We start from the raw sequence: 16,739 nt of genomic DNA, 5'->3' as shown, positions 1-16,739 counted from the left end.
CCATCCTAACATACAAATTATAATATAATAAATACAGAATGTAACATTTTGTAATATCAACAAAATTACAAGTCAATTGTCAAAGTCCAATGGAAAGTTAATCGAATATATTTCATTATATTATGTTTTATTAACAAATAAAATTAAAGATAAATTGTACAAATTATTCGACATGATAATAATTTTAAAAGATGCTATTATAGCCACAGATATATTCTGATTTACCAAAATATGACTTTATTCTCAATTTCAAATTGTAATATTTAAAATGAAGCCCTTTTATAATAAGATAATATATTTTATACAATCATGAAATGTTTATTTATAGTATTCATATACATCTTTCCTACAGAGTCGACAGATTTATACTGTAATATTTTAGCTTTTGAAATTTACAAGGCACGTCGGGCTTTAAAATAAAATTCAATTTATATTGTTACATTTATAAATACAGTTGATATCCAACAAGAGTTAATGTGAAATTTGTAAACATCTGAAACCCAAAATGCCATGTCAGAACAAAAAAATCCAGATACACAAAACACTGCTGAGGCCAGTCCTCACATATGGATCAGAATGTTGGGTCATCAGCATAAAGTTTGAAAATGGTATTCTGATTTTTGAACGAAAAATAGTGAAAGTCATATTTGGAATAAAGAATGAAGATGGACTGCGATATATATACGTTATCACCTCCGAAAGGACGGGGGGGGGGGGGGGGGTAGGTTGCACTCGACATTACTGTTTCATCTGTGATAGTAACAAAAGCTAGAAAAAACGTAAGGGAACCAGAAAAATAGCAAAGACATGAAGTCAAATATCTTCGGTGTTTACTTAAATATTATAGTAAATGTCATCAAAATTTTTATTTTATTTTGTCATTTAATTAATTTTTCTTATTGATGAGAGTTTTGAATAATAATTGAAACTGGTCATAATTGCTATCCAAACAGTGCCTATAACATTTTAGTGGTCTCATTTGGTTACATAATTTCATAGGCGGATTAATTCAAATTGTTAATTTGCAAACCCGGCTCATTCCAACTTTACTGTCACTTTCAAACTCGGCATGATACAAACTTTAAATGAATAGATTCTTTATTAATATAGAAATGAATAAGTTTCCCTTTGTTTTCTATTTCAAAAACAAAAAAATCACACAATTTAGTCTTATATTTATCTGTATAACAGTTTATTGCATTTTGCAAAATATGTTTTTGGGAATGAGCCGGGTTTGGAAATAATAGCCTCAATTATAATCAACATATTATTATACTTACAATTATTATAATCAACTCAAATTAAAATATATCACCAGTACAACCAATACAGAGTGTCGCGTGAGAGCAGCCGGAACATCCTCTGACCTCTTTGAAATCACGTCAGGAGTCAAGCAAGGATGTGTACTTGCGCCTTTTCTTTTTATCATCATGATGGATTTCATAATGCGTAAGACGGTTTGCCCCGACAGTGGGATACGCCTACATCATGATGACACAAGCGATCTATGCGAAGAAAGACTGTGCGACTTGGAGTATGCAGACGACGCAGTCGTGTTTGACTCGACGATCGAGAGGTTGGAGGTGACCGTGAACAGGCTAGCCGCGAACTCGATGCGTGTGGGTCTTCATCTGAATGCCGCTAAGACCAAATCCATGTGCAGTGCTGCTTGCATCGACGCCGACACTCCTCTGCGGGTTTCTGGTCTGCCCGTCGAGCTGGTGTCCAGATTCAAGTACTTGGGTGCCACGGTTGCCGATGATGGTGGTATTTCTAGTGAGCTTGGAATCCGCATGGGTGTGGCGGGCTCTGCGTTCAACCAACTTGGAGTCGCATGGAGGTCAAGGCTGTATTCTGTGAGGACCAAATGTCGTTTGTTTAACGCGTGCGTGCTACCTGTGCTCCTGTATGGCTGTGAGACATGGCATCTTACTAAGCTTCAAGAGTCACGGCTTTTGAGCTTTGAGAATCGATGTCTCCGCAGAATCTTAGGGGTACATTGGTACGACCGCGTTACAAATATCCGAGTTCGTGAGCAGACACAACAGCCTTCGGTGATTGAAGTTATCACGAAGAGACGATTCACGTGGCTGGGACATGTATTCCGGATGCCGCCAAAGAGTGCGGCACTTCGTACCCTTTTGGCACAGCCTCAAGGGTTCCGTCGACGTGGCCGGCCCTCCCTCACCCTGCAGCGATGCTACAAAAGCGACCTACGTGCTGCAGGTCTGACATGGCGGGAGGCACAGGAGTTGGCGATGGACCGAGGGAAGTGGCGCCAACTTGTGCTTGCCCTATGCCCCAATGTTGGGACGTGACAGGGTGAAAGAAGAAGAAGAAGTTTACACGTGTTTCAGTTGGTGGTCTACATAAACAATTCCGCATAAATATTAACTTATTTTTGTAAATTGTCTTACTTAGCACACGATCACGGGCGCGGTCGGCAACCCAGGGGCCGGCCTTGCATGCCGCACTGAAGAACTCTGCTGATGCCCGCAGCTTATTCTCAAAGAGCGACAGGGAAGAATCACAACTGCGTGGAATTATCTTAGACTCCAAGAACTGCAATTAAAATTTTTATATAGGGTATATATGTATTCTATTAAACATTGTGCTATTACTAAAAATCGCGCGATAAAGTAAAATTCAAAATGGCTGTTTATATTCGTTGCTGTAGTACTTGTGCATAGATATTTATTTGACAGAATCACACTGAAATAAAACAGCGTTATAAACACAAAAGAAGTTTTTTATACATCATTATTTAGATCAGCAATCACATAAAATCGCAAATAAATATAACCAAAAAAGACATCAACAGCAGGCTGCCATATTATTTTCATTTATAAAGAAGCTGCCAGTGCAGAGAATATTAATTTTTATTGAAATGTAATAAATCCTAATTAATTTGACTTATTTTTGAGACTTAGATTTCGCCTTTCACCCTCTTCAGGCAATATGTGCACTATTTGACATAGGTGAATGAGCATAATGTCAGAAGATTCCGAAAGGCAAAACCAGGGTTGCAAAAAATGACTCAAATGGATTGGTACAAAACTTTAATAAATTATAATTTAAATTAATTAAAAGTACCCTCGGTCGATAGCATTTTACACAGGGTTTCATATAATATATGAGTATTCAACTAACCATGCCACTGCAGGGCTTATATTTTACTTTCTTTATTGGCAGTATTTATTTTGTACTTTTTTTGATTCTGAATATCTAGCTAATCTATATAGGTATAATGAGTAGCTATCAAATCTAATAAAACACACCATTTTAATACTCTCACACAACACATGAAGCAATAAGCATGCAATTACATATTATTAAAAATAGTATTCTAAAAGACGGTTATACTCACGTTGGCTAATGTATCTGTCCAGTCGGCTTCGTAGCCGTATCCCGGATGACAAAGTCTTGATCCTTGCAAGTCCTGAACATCCTTGATCCCAGAACGATCATCCGTTATGGCAACCACCTCATACTCAAACGGCTCTACACGAAAAAAATGGTTCGACTATTATATATTGTAGACATTAATTAATTATAATAATTAAGATAATAAATTGAAGTAAGATATTAAAAAATATTAATAATTACTGAATGAAGCAACAAGATAATTTTAAACCAGCGGCACTCCATTTCAACTTCCTACCAATAAGAAAAACAAATAATTTTGATAGTTCGATGAACCAAAGAAACACTTTTATTTATTTCGTGAACCTGATTTTAAATCACCACACCAGAGCTAGTCGAAGAATCTAGGTTATCACAAGTTTTGTTACGCCAAAGAAGTATAACTTCTAACGCGCGTACATAAGTACACACACCTATTTTTTTTTATACTAGGATACTCATTCACACTCAAAGGTGCATGTTAGGCACTAAACAACCACAGAGACGCCTTAAAACCCGCTGGATAGACAAACTCATAATGTTCAGTGGATGTACGTGGCAGCGAAGAACTAGTGACCAAGAAGAGTGGAGAGAGCTAGGGGAGGCCTTCATTCAGCAGTAGATTGCCCCGGCCGATGATGACTCCCTGACATACAAAATCTCAATATTAAAGTGTTAGAGGGCTTTCTTCGGGGCTCACTTCACATAATAGGTGACCGTCTTAGCTGCGACAATTCGAGGGCTTAATGTCAAACAACACTATCTACAAAAGTGCAACTTTACAGGAGAGGCAAAAATCGTTATTTTAGATTCTTGTAACTCAACAAGGGAAATGTTTATTTAAAACCTAATGTTAATATTTTATAATTTATTGTGTATTGTACATTTATCTTGCTTATGATGATGTTAAAATTTATAGGGATAGTTTAAAAAAAATGTGAAAACAAGGGTAACTTATGTAGTTAACGTTAAACTTTACTGACGATTTAATAAGAAATTAGAAAAGATTGACATAACGTTGTTTGACTATCATAAAGAAGTAAATATAAAATAACGTTATCTCAAAAAAAAAAAAAAAACATTTTTTTGTAGATAACGTTGTCTGACTTTAAGCACTCGAATTGATGTCTTCTATAAGATAGTAATGCTAGAAGCAGAACAGTCCATTGGCCAGCTGTTTTGTGGATTATGAGAAGGCTTTTGAGGAAGTTACAGGAAGCATACGAGATACTTCCTAAGATAAGAATAAAGAATGCTGTGTCAAAATTCCAGAATTGGTGACACTACCACAGAATGGTTTGATGCCACGACTGGAGTAAAAAGGGTTTTGTCCTTGCACCGTTTTTCTTTATCATCTTCTTTGTCTTCATACTATGAAAGTCCAACTGAGACATAACTGTCACCCCCACGGTGAAGCTGTAATAAGTAAGACCTGGAATATGTTGATGATGCTGTCCTATTCAACAATTCCATCGAGGCCATTCAAGAAACAATCGACAGGCTGCATGACAATTCATCTCGCATTGGTTTGAAGATCAACGCGAAGAAAACTAACGTTTTGTACAATAGCACCGGTCCTGAACCAGATTTTCCCTTGATTAGCGATGGGGAAAACATCGAGAATGTCGGCAGCTTTCATGGGAGATACTATTTTGCAAACAGAGCTCGCCATCCGAATAAGAATAGCTGGAGTAACATTCAACTCGATGCAGAGTCTGGGACTCACAACTGTACTCGGTTAAAACCAAATGCCATCTATTCGATGCTTGCACTCTGACGGTGCTGCTTTATTATGCCCAGGATAGGGAGGTGTACTGGAAGCTAGTCGCCAACTTTTGATAGAACACGGCATAAGGACGGATCTTCATTTTTAAATTGCACAGCAATTAGTTTTTATTTTAAATTTAAACAATGGATGAAGTTTCCCAGAATACTAATATTAATTATAATACAATAAAACTTATAATATAAAACTAAAACTCTCTCAAAATTATGTAATTATTTTATCTGCATATCTCAATGCGTAGGTGATGGAGAGATAAATTAAATAATATTACCGCTATGAAACCGAAGTTCATCAGTGACCAGTACTTCTATATTTTGCCACCTGGCTGCTAAAAGATCTTCAGAGCTGAACACTCCGAAATCCACGCTGCCCTTAGATATCCGACGCAGACAGTCTAGCCTGAAATTTAAATAAAGTTGCATTATGATGAAAAGAAACCATTTTAGTTTATTCACATCAATATAATATAGGGCAAAAAGTAATTATCATTATAAATAATTAATTATTTTAAAAAATAATACACAAGATTTAAGAATAAAACATTCTCCATTGAAAAAAGACAACTTTGAACAGCTTTAGAAACAGGTACTTGGATGTTGGACTTCATCATGGAACGAGTGAGATTTCAATGTATGTACATCAGCTATCAAATTTTTATAGAAATCGTTTTGACATCTGTGAATCAATAGTTAGTAATGTTAGTATTTATTACCTTGACGTAAAATTCCATACAATTTGGTTTTTTGGCCATTATTAATGGAATTTGAAAAACATCAGAAGCGTAGTTGTTAGAAAATAGTGGTACGGATAATGAGATAAATACATAATACAGTCGAACTTGGTTATTACGAGGAAGATGGAACCGACTGAATTTGCTGGTTATAAGCATTATTCGTTATATCGTTATATAACATTTTTCGTGCCACGTTCTATTTAGAATTAAGCCGGCTCGCACATCACAACTCGCCTTGTGTGCCTGACGGCCATAAATCAAAACTTCTGAGACCGCCGACGAATGTTGCATGCTACAACCTCGCACATCTGCCTAGCGGCAAACGACAAACGCGAAAAAGGAGAAGTCTCTCGTCTGCCATTTTTATTGTGTTGATTGTATGAACAAACGTCAAACGCGGTGACCAGCGATGAGCGAGTTATTACAGTGTAGACAGAGACAGAAATGGCCGATGGCCGCAGGCTGTGCGCTTGCGCGGAGCCGACATTTTTCGGGATCGACATGCAGGCTTTGGCCAATGCAACTCGAGGCATGTCGCAGGGTCGCAGAGTCGCAGTTGCATCGGCCAATCTGCGAAGCTCCATTTGATAACTTTTGTTTCTTGGTTTACGATGACGTCACATCGACGAAGTCGTCGTAAGACGCATGCGGCGAGTTCTGATGTGCGAGCCCACTAAGATCTAAATCAGAATTAAGAAATCTGAAAACCATTGTAAAAATCTCCGAAACAAGCATGGCATTCATAAACTACAAAAGAAGTTATTTATTGTAATGAAATGCTGAGCCGCCGGTGCTGGTAGGTACCTACTGACTTCACAAAGCTTGGATTTTTTACATGTAATTTCAACCATATGCGTGGATACTTTTTCAATGTTGTCGGCGAAGACACCAATCAGGTACTTAGACACTTAATTAATGACATAAACGTAATCCGATACCAGCGGCATCGGTCTAGTTAACTACCCGGTCGGATTTTATTGCTTAGGGTCGAAAATGCTGTTTTTAAACGATCGACACATTAACAGTTTTGCTCGGTATACGCGAGAAGTAGCTAAAAGTGAATAAATTTATCGAGAAAATCATAAATTAAAATGTCAACGAATGTTTTCTCATTCCGTGATCGTAATAACCAAATTCGACTGTAATTATGGTTTCAAATTCCACTTGGATCTTCAAGACTTTCCAAAGATTATATCAATTTGTATGTTTGTGAAACTGTTCTAAGTTATGAAACAGTATATTACTCGTGTGATATGTGATAAAAACAGGATGGATGGAATTGCAAAAAATGTTATCCAATGATACGATATGAATCGATTATAAAAACACATATTAATAATATTGATCTAATAGTAAGAATTAACACAATGCAGCAAAGTATTCAGTGAAAAAATATTACGCATACAATTCGCACACAAAGAATAAATAAAACATCAAATTTGATAAAATTTCAATAAAACCCAAACACACTCAATTGATACATATCTCGCGCATGGTAGCAACATTCATATTATGTAAACATACCCTTCAAATCGTCACCTGAGGATTGGTTTATTGAAAGCGACAATATGTGAAATATTGTGTGACAAAAAACAATGTTCATTAACTTATATTTCAATGCTTGAAGATCTTTCATATTTACTTATTATACACATAGTGAGAGATACATTATATTAACACATTCGCGAACACAACGTCTATAAATGTCGTATTCTGTTAGATGTGATATGGCAGGACGTTTATTGAAGTCTTCTACTCTGGAACGAAATACGACACAACGTTTATAGACGTCGTATTTTGGATTAAAACAATATGTTCCCTGTCTACTTATGTCACAGTGCGAACATGTCGTATCAAAAATGTCGTATCATAAGACTTCATTTCTATATATGTATCTAAATCGAAAACTTAAAAAAAGTAAGTAAGACATTCTTAACACAATAATTTCAGTGTGTCATATCACTAACATGTATTAGCTAACACGTGTCTGCGAATGTGTTTAAAGACTAATCCAGCGATATTACTCATTTAATTCAAAAGAATTTGTATTTATTTAACAGCAGATATTGCACTGTAGCAGCGATCACACCGAATTATGGAGATTAGACAATCCAAACCATATTTTTAAATGCGAGTCGTCATCAACTACAGAGAGACAAAAAATGGATATCCAGAAAATATTTAATTTAATTGAGTTATAATTGTATGTGCGGATCATCAACGCATCTGAGCAGTCGGGCCGTCACCCGGTGCGGTAAATTTACACTCCCCCTCCCCACAGACACACACATAGATTTTTCATTAAAACTTATATTTTCAAGGTATTTCAGTGATTTTATATAATAATAACACTAACAACGACACAACTGAGATATACTGGATCATTATGTGCGAAGGTGAATAAATTGGCAAATGTTTGAATCGAACGGGACAAATATAGTGATCCAACTCAATGTAAAATTTCACTTGCGTGCTTGCATTAGTCGCACTTGACCTTCGTCTTCCGAGAAATGAGTCGAAGAATTGTGTATGTGATGTTTACCTGCATTCGAGCAAAACTAAAATCTGGCAAAGGAAACTTTCTTTTACAATATTTTTGTGTGAGGACTGTGCTGGGGATGAAAACATGTGTGAGGACATATTTTGGTAAGTGGGAACATTGGTTACATTGGGAACATTGATTATAATACTTAAATACTTTTAATTAAGTTTATTAGTATATTATGTTCTTTCTTCTACAATTAATACATAAATTAATTATATAAGAAATATTTATGTGGGAAATTAATTATACCAAGACTAAAATGTGTATAACTTGAATTTTATGTAATTATTATATTTAGATATAATTCAATATCATATTATATACCTAGCAGACAAAATTTAACATTAATATTACATACAGTCACTTATAAACAAAGATAATAAATTTAATAAAAGCAATATTTTATTGGTTTTCAAGTATATTCGCTCAAATAAAATTTAATTTATTCTAATCATAATGTAAATGTAATCTTTTATAATTTAAGCAAAAATGAGCAAATTGTAGGTATAAAATGTTGTATCTATTGACGATTTACAACGTATTCTTGGCTACGTGAAGGAAGGCGCTGTTGTCGACTAAATGGGAGAGCTTGTTAGTTTATAATGGAAGTGCGGTTAAAAATGGGAGGAGCATGTTAGTTTACAGTTTTAACAGGTAGCCAAGAAGATGTTGTCATAGAGTAGTCACAAAACTGACCACCAAATAAACGTCTGACAAGAGTAGGTACAATAACAAAATATTAGCAATCGCAAAGCTACAATAGAAATTTAGGGCTTTTTTGAAAATGAAAAGTTACACAAAATGTCATTCATAATGATTTTTTAAAATGTTCTGCGATCTCTCTTTCTACAATATATCAGGGCTCGAAATAGACCAGAGCGCCGTTCCGGTTCGTGAAATTGGTAAAATCATCGCACCGTCTCGTGGAAAAAAATATTTTGACCGTCTGAGCAAGATAGGCCATATAATAGAAAATCTAACACACTTATTTTAATGAAGTACGCGTCAAATTTGATAACTATGTAAATATCTACAAAAAAATTGTTGAGCGCTCCGGTTCGTAAACTTTTCCATTTCAAGCGCTGCAATATGTGATCTTCACAAGTTATGTATCTTTATAGTTGACATATTGTGTACCTACTATATAATATTATACTTAGTAGCTAGATCACAATATACAAAAATGTGCAATTTTTTACCTGTCATTTCCTATGACGCATTCCACTCCGCTACCAGATTTATCGAGAATGGGACAATATCTTCCAGCTTTCTTGTATAATCCTTTTCCTTCAACGACACACACCCTCACTGAAACACATTAAAAAAAATACTTTTAAACATGATAGGTATTATATAAGGAAATAATAAGGCACTTGAAGATGTAACGCAAATACCCACTGCGAACATATCACACTTGTATCTGCTACCGATCCGAAAGTGCAAAAGTGACCACAGAAAAACAAAGATTAGTTTTATACAACTCTCACAGTGATAGTGAATGGAAGCAAATCGTGGACACTAACTACGAAGGTAGCTGAACTGATAACACTTAACAGCATCCAATGACTCCACTATATATAGCCTATATCAGCCACTATTACTTCCCATGGTAATTGGGTTAGCCTGATGAAAGGCAGGCGTTGAAATCTACTGCTTAGTTATTGTTAACCTCCAAGTGATTATATGTGCTCCAAATTGTAAAAGGTAAAGACACAGTACTCCATATTGTTTTACTCCAGTCTGTCTTTTGAGACATAAAAACAAACCCAACCTATTGTAAATAAAATTGTAACCCGGAATAAGTAGTTTTTTGATTTTTGTTCTTGAGGTCTTGAAGAGATCTTGATTAGAAAAACGACATAGTGTAGTGTATCATTACCTACTTTTATAGTAAAAAATTACGCGGTCCTAAATTAATATATGAGATTATCCATTGCAGTACAATATTAATGAGATAAATCAAGTTATATTTAAATGATATACCACATACTTATTATTATTGAAATTATTGACAGTGACAGTCAGCACATAATTTTGCCGCCAAACCACCAAATAAACATATATTTAATTAAATTATTATTATCGCCATCTATACTTTAATAGCAATATTTATATGGTAAACTATTTATTATTGACACCAAATATAAAGTATAACAAATTATTTAACAGATGTCAGTACAATATCAATATTTAATTATCTACCCGATCGCGTAAAATACAATTTTATTATTACACGTTTTATTGGATTAGTAGCAAAGTCATCTATAATTATTTATTATAAAATAGGACTTATATGTATAAATACTTGGCAATTAAAAGTATTTAAAACATTCAAAAGCCTTGCACAAAAATTAATATTTATTATATTATGTCGTGTCATAAATTTAATATTTTTATTAAAAACATACTATGTACCTATTAGGAAAACATTGCTTAGCTATTCTACCTAACAAGCAAAATTTAATAAAAATGAAGAACACAATAAAATTATTGTGTTAGTAGCTCTACCATCTATAATTTAATAGTAAAGTTATTTAATCAAACAAATAATATATTGAATAAAAATCCATAACAAAAATAACAGATATCAGTATACTACTCTTTTTAATAAAAAAAGGCGTAGGTACATTTATTGTGAAAATAATCATACTTTATATAAATTCGTACTACCTATTATTATTGAAATTATTGACAGTGACAGACACCACATAATTTCATAAACATATTATTTAATTAAATTATTATTATTGCCATCTATACTTTAATAGCATTATTTATATGGTAAATTATTTATTATTGACACCAAATATAAAGTATAACAAATTATTTAACAGATGTCAGTATAATATCAATATTTTATTTTCTACATAATTGCGAAAAATACAATTACACGTTTTATTGGATTAGTAGCATGGTCATCTATAATTATTTATTATATAATAGTACTTATGTATAAATACTTAGCAATTAAAAGTATTTAAAACAAACAATAGCCTTACACAAAAATTAATATTATGACGCGTCATAAATTTAATTCTGTCTATAATTCAATAGTAAAGTTCTTTATTCAGACAAATAATATATTGAATAAAAGTTCATAATGAAAATAACAGATGTCAGTATACTACTGTTTTAATAAAAAAGGCGTACATTTATTGTGAAAATAATCATACTTTGTGTATAAATTCGTAATAAAAACACCCCGAAAGTCGAATTCAATAGAATGATAACATATTTTGTATGACAATAATTATATTTTTCTCGTGAGCTTGATAAACACACGCACGATGGAACGGTTGTGACCAACAGGGATTTTTCGCATATTGTCTACGACTGGAATCATCAGCTGCTGCTGAATAGAGAGTAATAGTTGTATAATTCTATAGCGCCCTCTATAATGAAGAAACTGACAGAAGATCCTCAGAGGCAGTGACGTCCCTAGACAAAATGCCGCCCCTAGGCAGCGTGAAAATGCCGCCCCATTTTTTTATCATCCTTTCATTACCCCAATATCTAAGAAATGTGTTGTATGAAGCGTGGCCCCCGCATCCTGAAGCGGGCCCCCAGGCTAGGATCTTTGGCCAGCCCCCCTACCTATCGCTAAGGATAAAGGCAGTTTGACGCTCTACAGTAATGTTTTCCAAATGGTGTACGCGTTAAAATTGATGTGTATATTTAGTGTTTTTTTTGTGTATTTTAATACACCCATTTGAATTATGGAGTTTTTGAGTATCGCTAGACAATTATAAATTGTATTGTACAACTACATAATTTAAAATAATATTATTGAAGAAAATAGCGCCGCAGGCGAATTTTTTGCTATTAGAGCAAATTTGTGATATGTGTTTATTTCACTTATCGAGCCCGGGACCCAGGCTAGAGCCCTGTCAGCCCCCCCTTGTAGGGGGCATGGTATGGATGGATACATTACTAACAAAATATATACCTACCACTAAGCTGAATTATACAAAATTAAATTTAGATATTAATAAATAAATAAGCGAATAACTATAATATTAGTTAAACACTTACCCAAATCACCAGAGTCTGAGATGCCATTTGGTTGATATGTCTGACACATTTGGTTTGTATCATTTAGTAATACCTACGCAGACATAAAATTTTTACACTATTTTTCTATGCTATTATTGTACCCTACAATATGTAAACAAAATAATGTTCCTCATTATTTATTTAATATAAACCAATTTTTAATCATAAATACACTATTAATTAATAGTCAGCCGTTGATGACTGAAATAAACCACAAATCCACACTATTATCAGCACAAAATATATTTACAAAAAAACGACTTAAAAGAAGTATTGTTATTCACAGCACGATAAATACGATATAGTCTAGGTAGGTACTTACTAGTGTACATTTTTATTAAAATTAGCTGGTACTTAACGTAAATACCTATTTTATGCACGAATACTAATTGATTATGTCAAATATCAATGGATTAATAATCATTATGAATATCTATTTTGCAATAGGTACATCCGGCAACTTTTAAATCTCGGGAGTGACTGGCAAAAATATTTGGATAAATTAAAAAATAAGGAAGTATGTACCTAAAAGATGTGTAGAAAGTGTAAAAGATGGACTCTTAATATAAGAGAAATCCAATAATTAAGAGTAGCACAACGTGGCATGGAAAGGTGCATGTTGGGCATAACGCGGATAGATCACAAAAGAAACCAATTGATAAGGAAGCAGATAAGAGTACGCTTTCTGATGGAGGTCACTGCTGAAAATATCGCTCGGAAAGTGGTCAACCGCTGGACAAATGCCCTCATACAGTGGTACCCAATGGACAAGGACACTCTAAAATCCGCCGAATGGACGAACTCATAACGTTGGTGGATGTGGACGGCAGCGAACAATTGAGGACCGAGAAAAGTGGAGGGAGCTTAACCTGCAGTGGATCGACCCGAGTGATGACGATGATGATAATGATGAATTATCTTTAATTCCACAAAATATAATATTCTGAATGAAGGAATACAAAAGATGCAATTTTATACAATTTACTGATAGTGTTTTACAATGTTGGACGATGCTCTTTGGTTTTAAATAATCAATGTGTATTTAAACCATGGCCCCCACATCCTGAACAAGGCACCTATGCTAGGATCTTTGGCGGACCACCCTTCCCCTACCCATCTCTAAGGATAAAGGCAGTGTGACGCTCCACAGTAGCGTTTTCCAAATGGTGGACGCGGTAAAATTAATTTGTATATTTTTAGTGTTTTTTTTTTTTAATTTCTTTAATTTTTTAATTTTAATTTCAATACATCCATTTGAATTATGGAGTTGTCGAGTATCGACACACAAATAAAAATTGTATCGTATAAACACATAATTTTAAATAATAATTTTTAAAAAATAACGATTTTTTTTACTATTAGAGCGAATTTGTGATGTGTATTTATATCACTTATCTGGTCGACTCGTCACGCCGGGCCCTTCTTGAGCCCGGGCCCCCAGGCTAGAGCCCTTTCAGTCACCCCTTTGTGGGGGCCATGGCTAACACACTTACTTATAAAAGCGCTCCGGTTCGTAAAATAAATCATTTCAACCGCTGATTGTGATGAAAAATGCACCATAATTTTATAACATGATGCTAAACGGCGATAGTGATATATAATACTAATTATGTAATAGCAAACCACGTACGTTTGAAATTTCTTTCTGCCGTTATAGTATCCCCTCACACCTTTTCGATAGGGAATCCAAATAAGTAATATCCTTGAAGTTCATGCAAATAAATCGTTTCATGGTGTAGAAGAAATTTGACAGTGCATATCGATTCCCAAGATAATTGAAAAACAATTACGTATTGACCATGTTCTTTCAGCACAAATAATGTTGAGTAAAACCAATGCGGATTGGGGAGTCTCCTTTATTTGGGTTTACACCAGCGCCATCACTTTAGATTAATAAAGCCTGAGCATATCTTTTTGGTGGTTTTTTCATGGTTTACTTACACCATTTCCGACTCAAGTAGAAAGCCGACACATTTACAACGACTGGGGCGTTATGTTGTAACTTGCGAGTTGAAGTCGCCCGGTCGACATGACGTCATATGACATCATTGTGACGTACTACCGGAGTGAGTCAAAGCATTCGAGAAATTAACGCTACTCAAATACTGGCGTTATCCATTGTCCCCATACACAAATAGGTGTATTAGCATAATAATATCTATGGTGAGCCGTGTGCATTGGGCGCTACAACTTTACTGTAGATCGCCACACTGACTTTAACCTTAACCATAGGTAGGGGGCCCGCTTCAAGATGTGGGGGCCATGGCGATCATATTATATGCCAACAGAGAACCTAGCGGAAAAATACGAAGCGCAATTTGAGATTTTTTTTTGATAATTTACAATGTCAACTGTTCAATTTCAAATACCTCCACCCTTCGCCACTGGTATCTTATCTAAGTATTAACTCTATTTCTAGCCTTTTTGAATCATTCTTAGGTTTTCGTTTTAGGATTTCTCAAAGCATTTCTCATTGATGTTGATTAAAATCAAATTTTGTAAGTGGGAACATATTTGTTTTGCGTGACGCAGCGAAAGTGAATTAAAATATATTTTACACAATATTGTATTTAAATTTTATTCCTTCCTTCATTGTAATTCCTTATATTGTAATACATATTATACTTATTGCATTCTACGTAAAAATAAACCTAAAAATGACCTTTGTTGCATGATATTATTGTACTTATCAACCAGAACTAGAGTTGAACTCTGGAATTCTGATTACAGTTTCATTATTTTAAGACTTGGTCTGGGAACAGAACTTTTAATACAAATTAAAATGATAAGTCATTACAAAGAAGTATTGATTGTAGTGTTGTGACCTAGTGATTTCCATGATCCCCACATCCTGAAGCGGGCCCCTAATCCAGGATCTTTGGCGGACCCCCACCTATCACTAAGGTTAAATACAGTGTGACGCTCTGTAGTATCGTTTTTCAAATGGTGTTCAAGTTAAAATTAAGGGTGTTAAAATTAATCATGTTTATTGATACATTGAATGTATCAATAAACATGAACCAAAATATGCAATTACTCAACTATATAATTAAATATGATAATATGACTGAAGGAAATTAGCGCCGCAGGCGATTTTTTACGATTAGAGCAAATTTGTGATATGCGTTTATCTCACTTATCTGGTTGATCCCTCTGGCCCTATAGCCCTGTCAGCCCCCCCGTGGGTGCCATGGTGATTTCCAAAGTTCAGTCCAATTCTCGTCTGCCAAATCGTGTCGATTCCTTTTCTTATAGTTAGAGTCTATGGCCGAATGTCTTCTTCCACTGAGTCACCACCGATCAATATATTTTGAATATGGGGGGCTGACAGGGCTCTAGCCTAGGGGCCCGGCGTGGCGGACCAACCACACATCACAAAATTGCACTAACATTAAAAACTGTCGCCGCTATTTTACGAGTATACTAACATTGATTATTGTTTGTCGATATTCGATAACTCCACAATTCAAGTGGGTGCATTAAAATACAAAAAAATGCTATAAAATACCCAAAATCACACTATTTGTATTACACAACTGTAGATCGTCACACTGATTTTAACCTTAGCGATAGGTAGGGGGGCCCGCCGAAGATTCTAGCCTGGGGGTCCGCTTCAAGATGTGGGGGCCATGATTTTGAAGGATCGAAAACTGACAAAGGTGGTCCGACGAGTTTGATGAACAAATGTGCCGAAACTGTATTGGTCTTCAACGAAGCTCTTATTGGGGTAATAATAATTAGATTCATTTGCAAAAATTCGCTTTCACATTCACTTGAAGAAATGGTAATAGAATTCAATGCATATCAAACGCGATAGTTTTTCAGGATATGACTGGCGCAAACATTGTTTCATCTAATTATTGCTTTTGAAACATTAAATAATTACTACTAGATAAAAAAAACTTTTTATATACTTACAACGTTTTTAATTTTTCTGTTGAATTATTATGCTCAATATGCTCAAACTTGTACTTGATATGAAGTAAATAAAAAACAAACAAACAAAATAAATATAGAATACTGAAATGTCATTTTGATTTCCATAGTAACGGACGTATATATTAATAATTTAGTTGCTGGGACCACCACCTTATAATAGTGGATTGGATTACGGATTTCTTCCGAAATAACTTTTCATACAAAACAGAATTACCTGAAAATGAATTCAATTCTACTTAAAGATGGCTAAAAGTATTAAAAGAAAGAAGAAAGAAGAAAAA

General features: G+C 34.6%; 1 protein-coding gene across 10 annotated transcripts in view; it reads right to left on the bottom strand.

Annotated features, from left to right (window-relative positions):
* Positions 1 to 16,739, bottom strand: part of Tsf3 (Transferrin 3) — a 51,842-nt gene that overhangs the window by 16,767 nt on the left and 18,336 nt on the right. For all 10 annotated transcript variants that reach the window (XM_085940990.1, XM_085940954.1, XM_085940969.1 and 7 more), the window contains exons 3-6: positions 9,666 to 9,774; positions 5,460 to 5,587; positions 3,368 to 3,501; positions 2,418 to 2,562 (exon numbers count right to left, since the gene is read on the bottom strand). In XM_085940990.1, the coding sequence (XP_085797116.1) occupies positions 2,418 to 2,562; positions 3,368 to 3,501; positions 5,460 to 5,587; positions 9,666 to 9,774 (516 nt within the window). The remainder of the gene's footprint in view (positions 1 to 2,417; positions 2,563 to 3,367; positions 3,502 to 5,459; positions 5,588 to 9,665; positions 9,775 to 16,739) is intronic.

Source organism: Rhyacophila brunnea, unplaced genomic scaffold, assembly GCF_057557595.1.
Source record: "Rhyacophila brunnea isolate RB1 unplaced genomic scaffold, BYU_Rbru_1.0 scaffold_1, whole genome shotgun sequence".
Lineage (NCBI taxonomy): Eukaryota > Metazoa > Arthropoda > Insecta > Trichoptera > Rhyacophilidae > Rhyacophila > Rhyacophila brunnea.
Note: the sequence above shows the minus strand (reverse complement) of the source record. Positions and strands in the feature narration are given on the sequence as shown.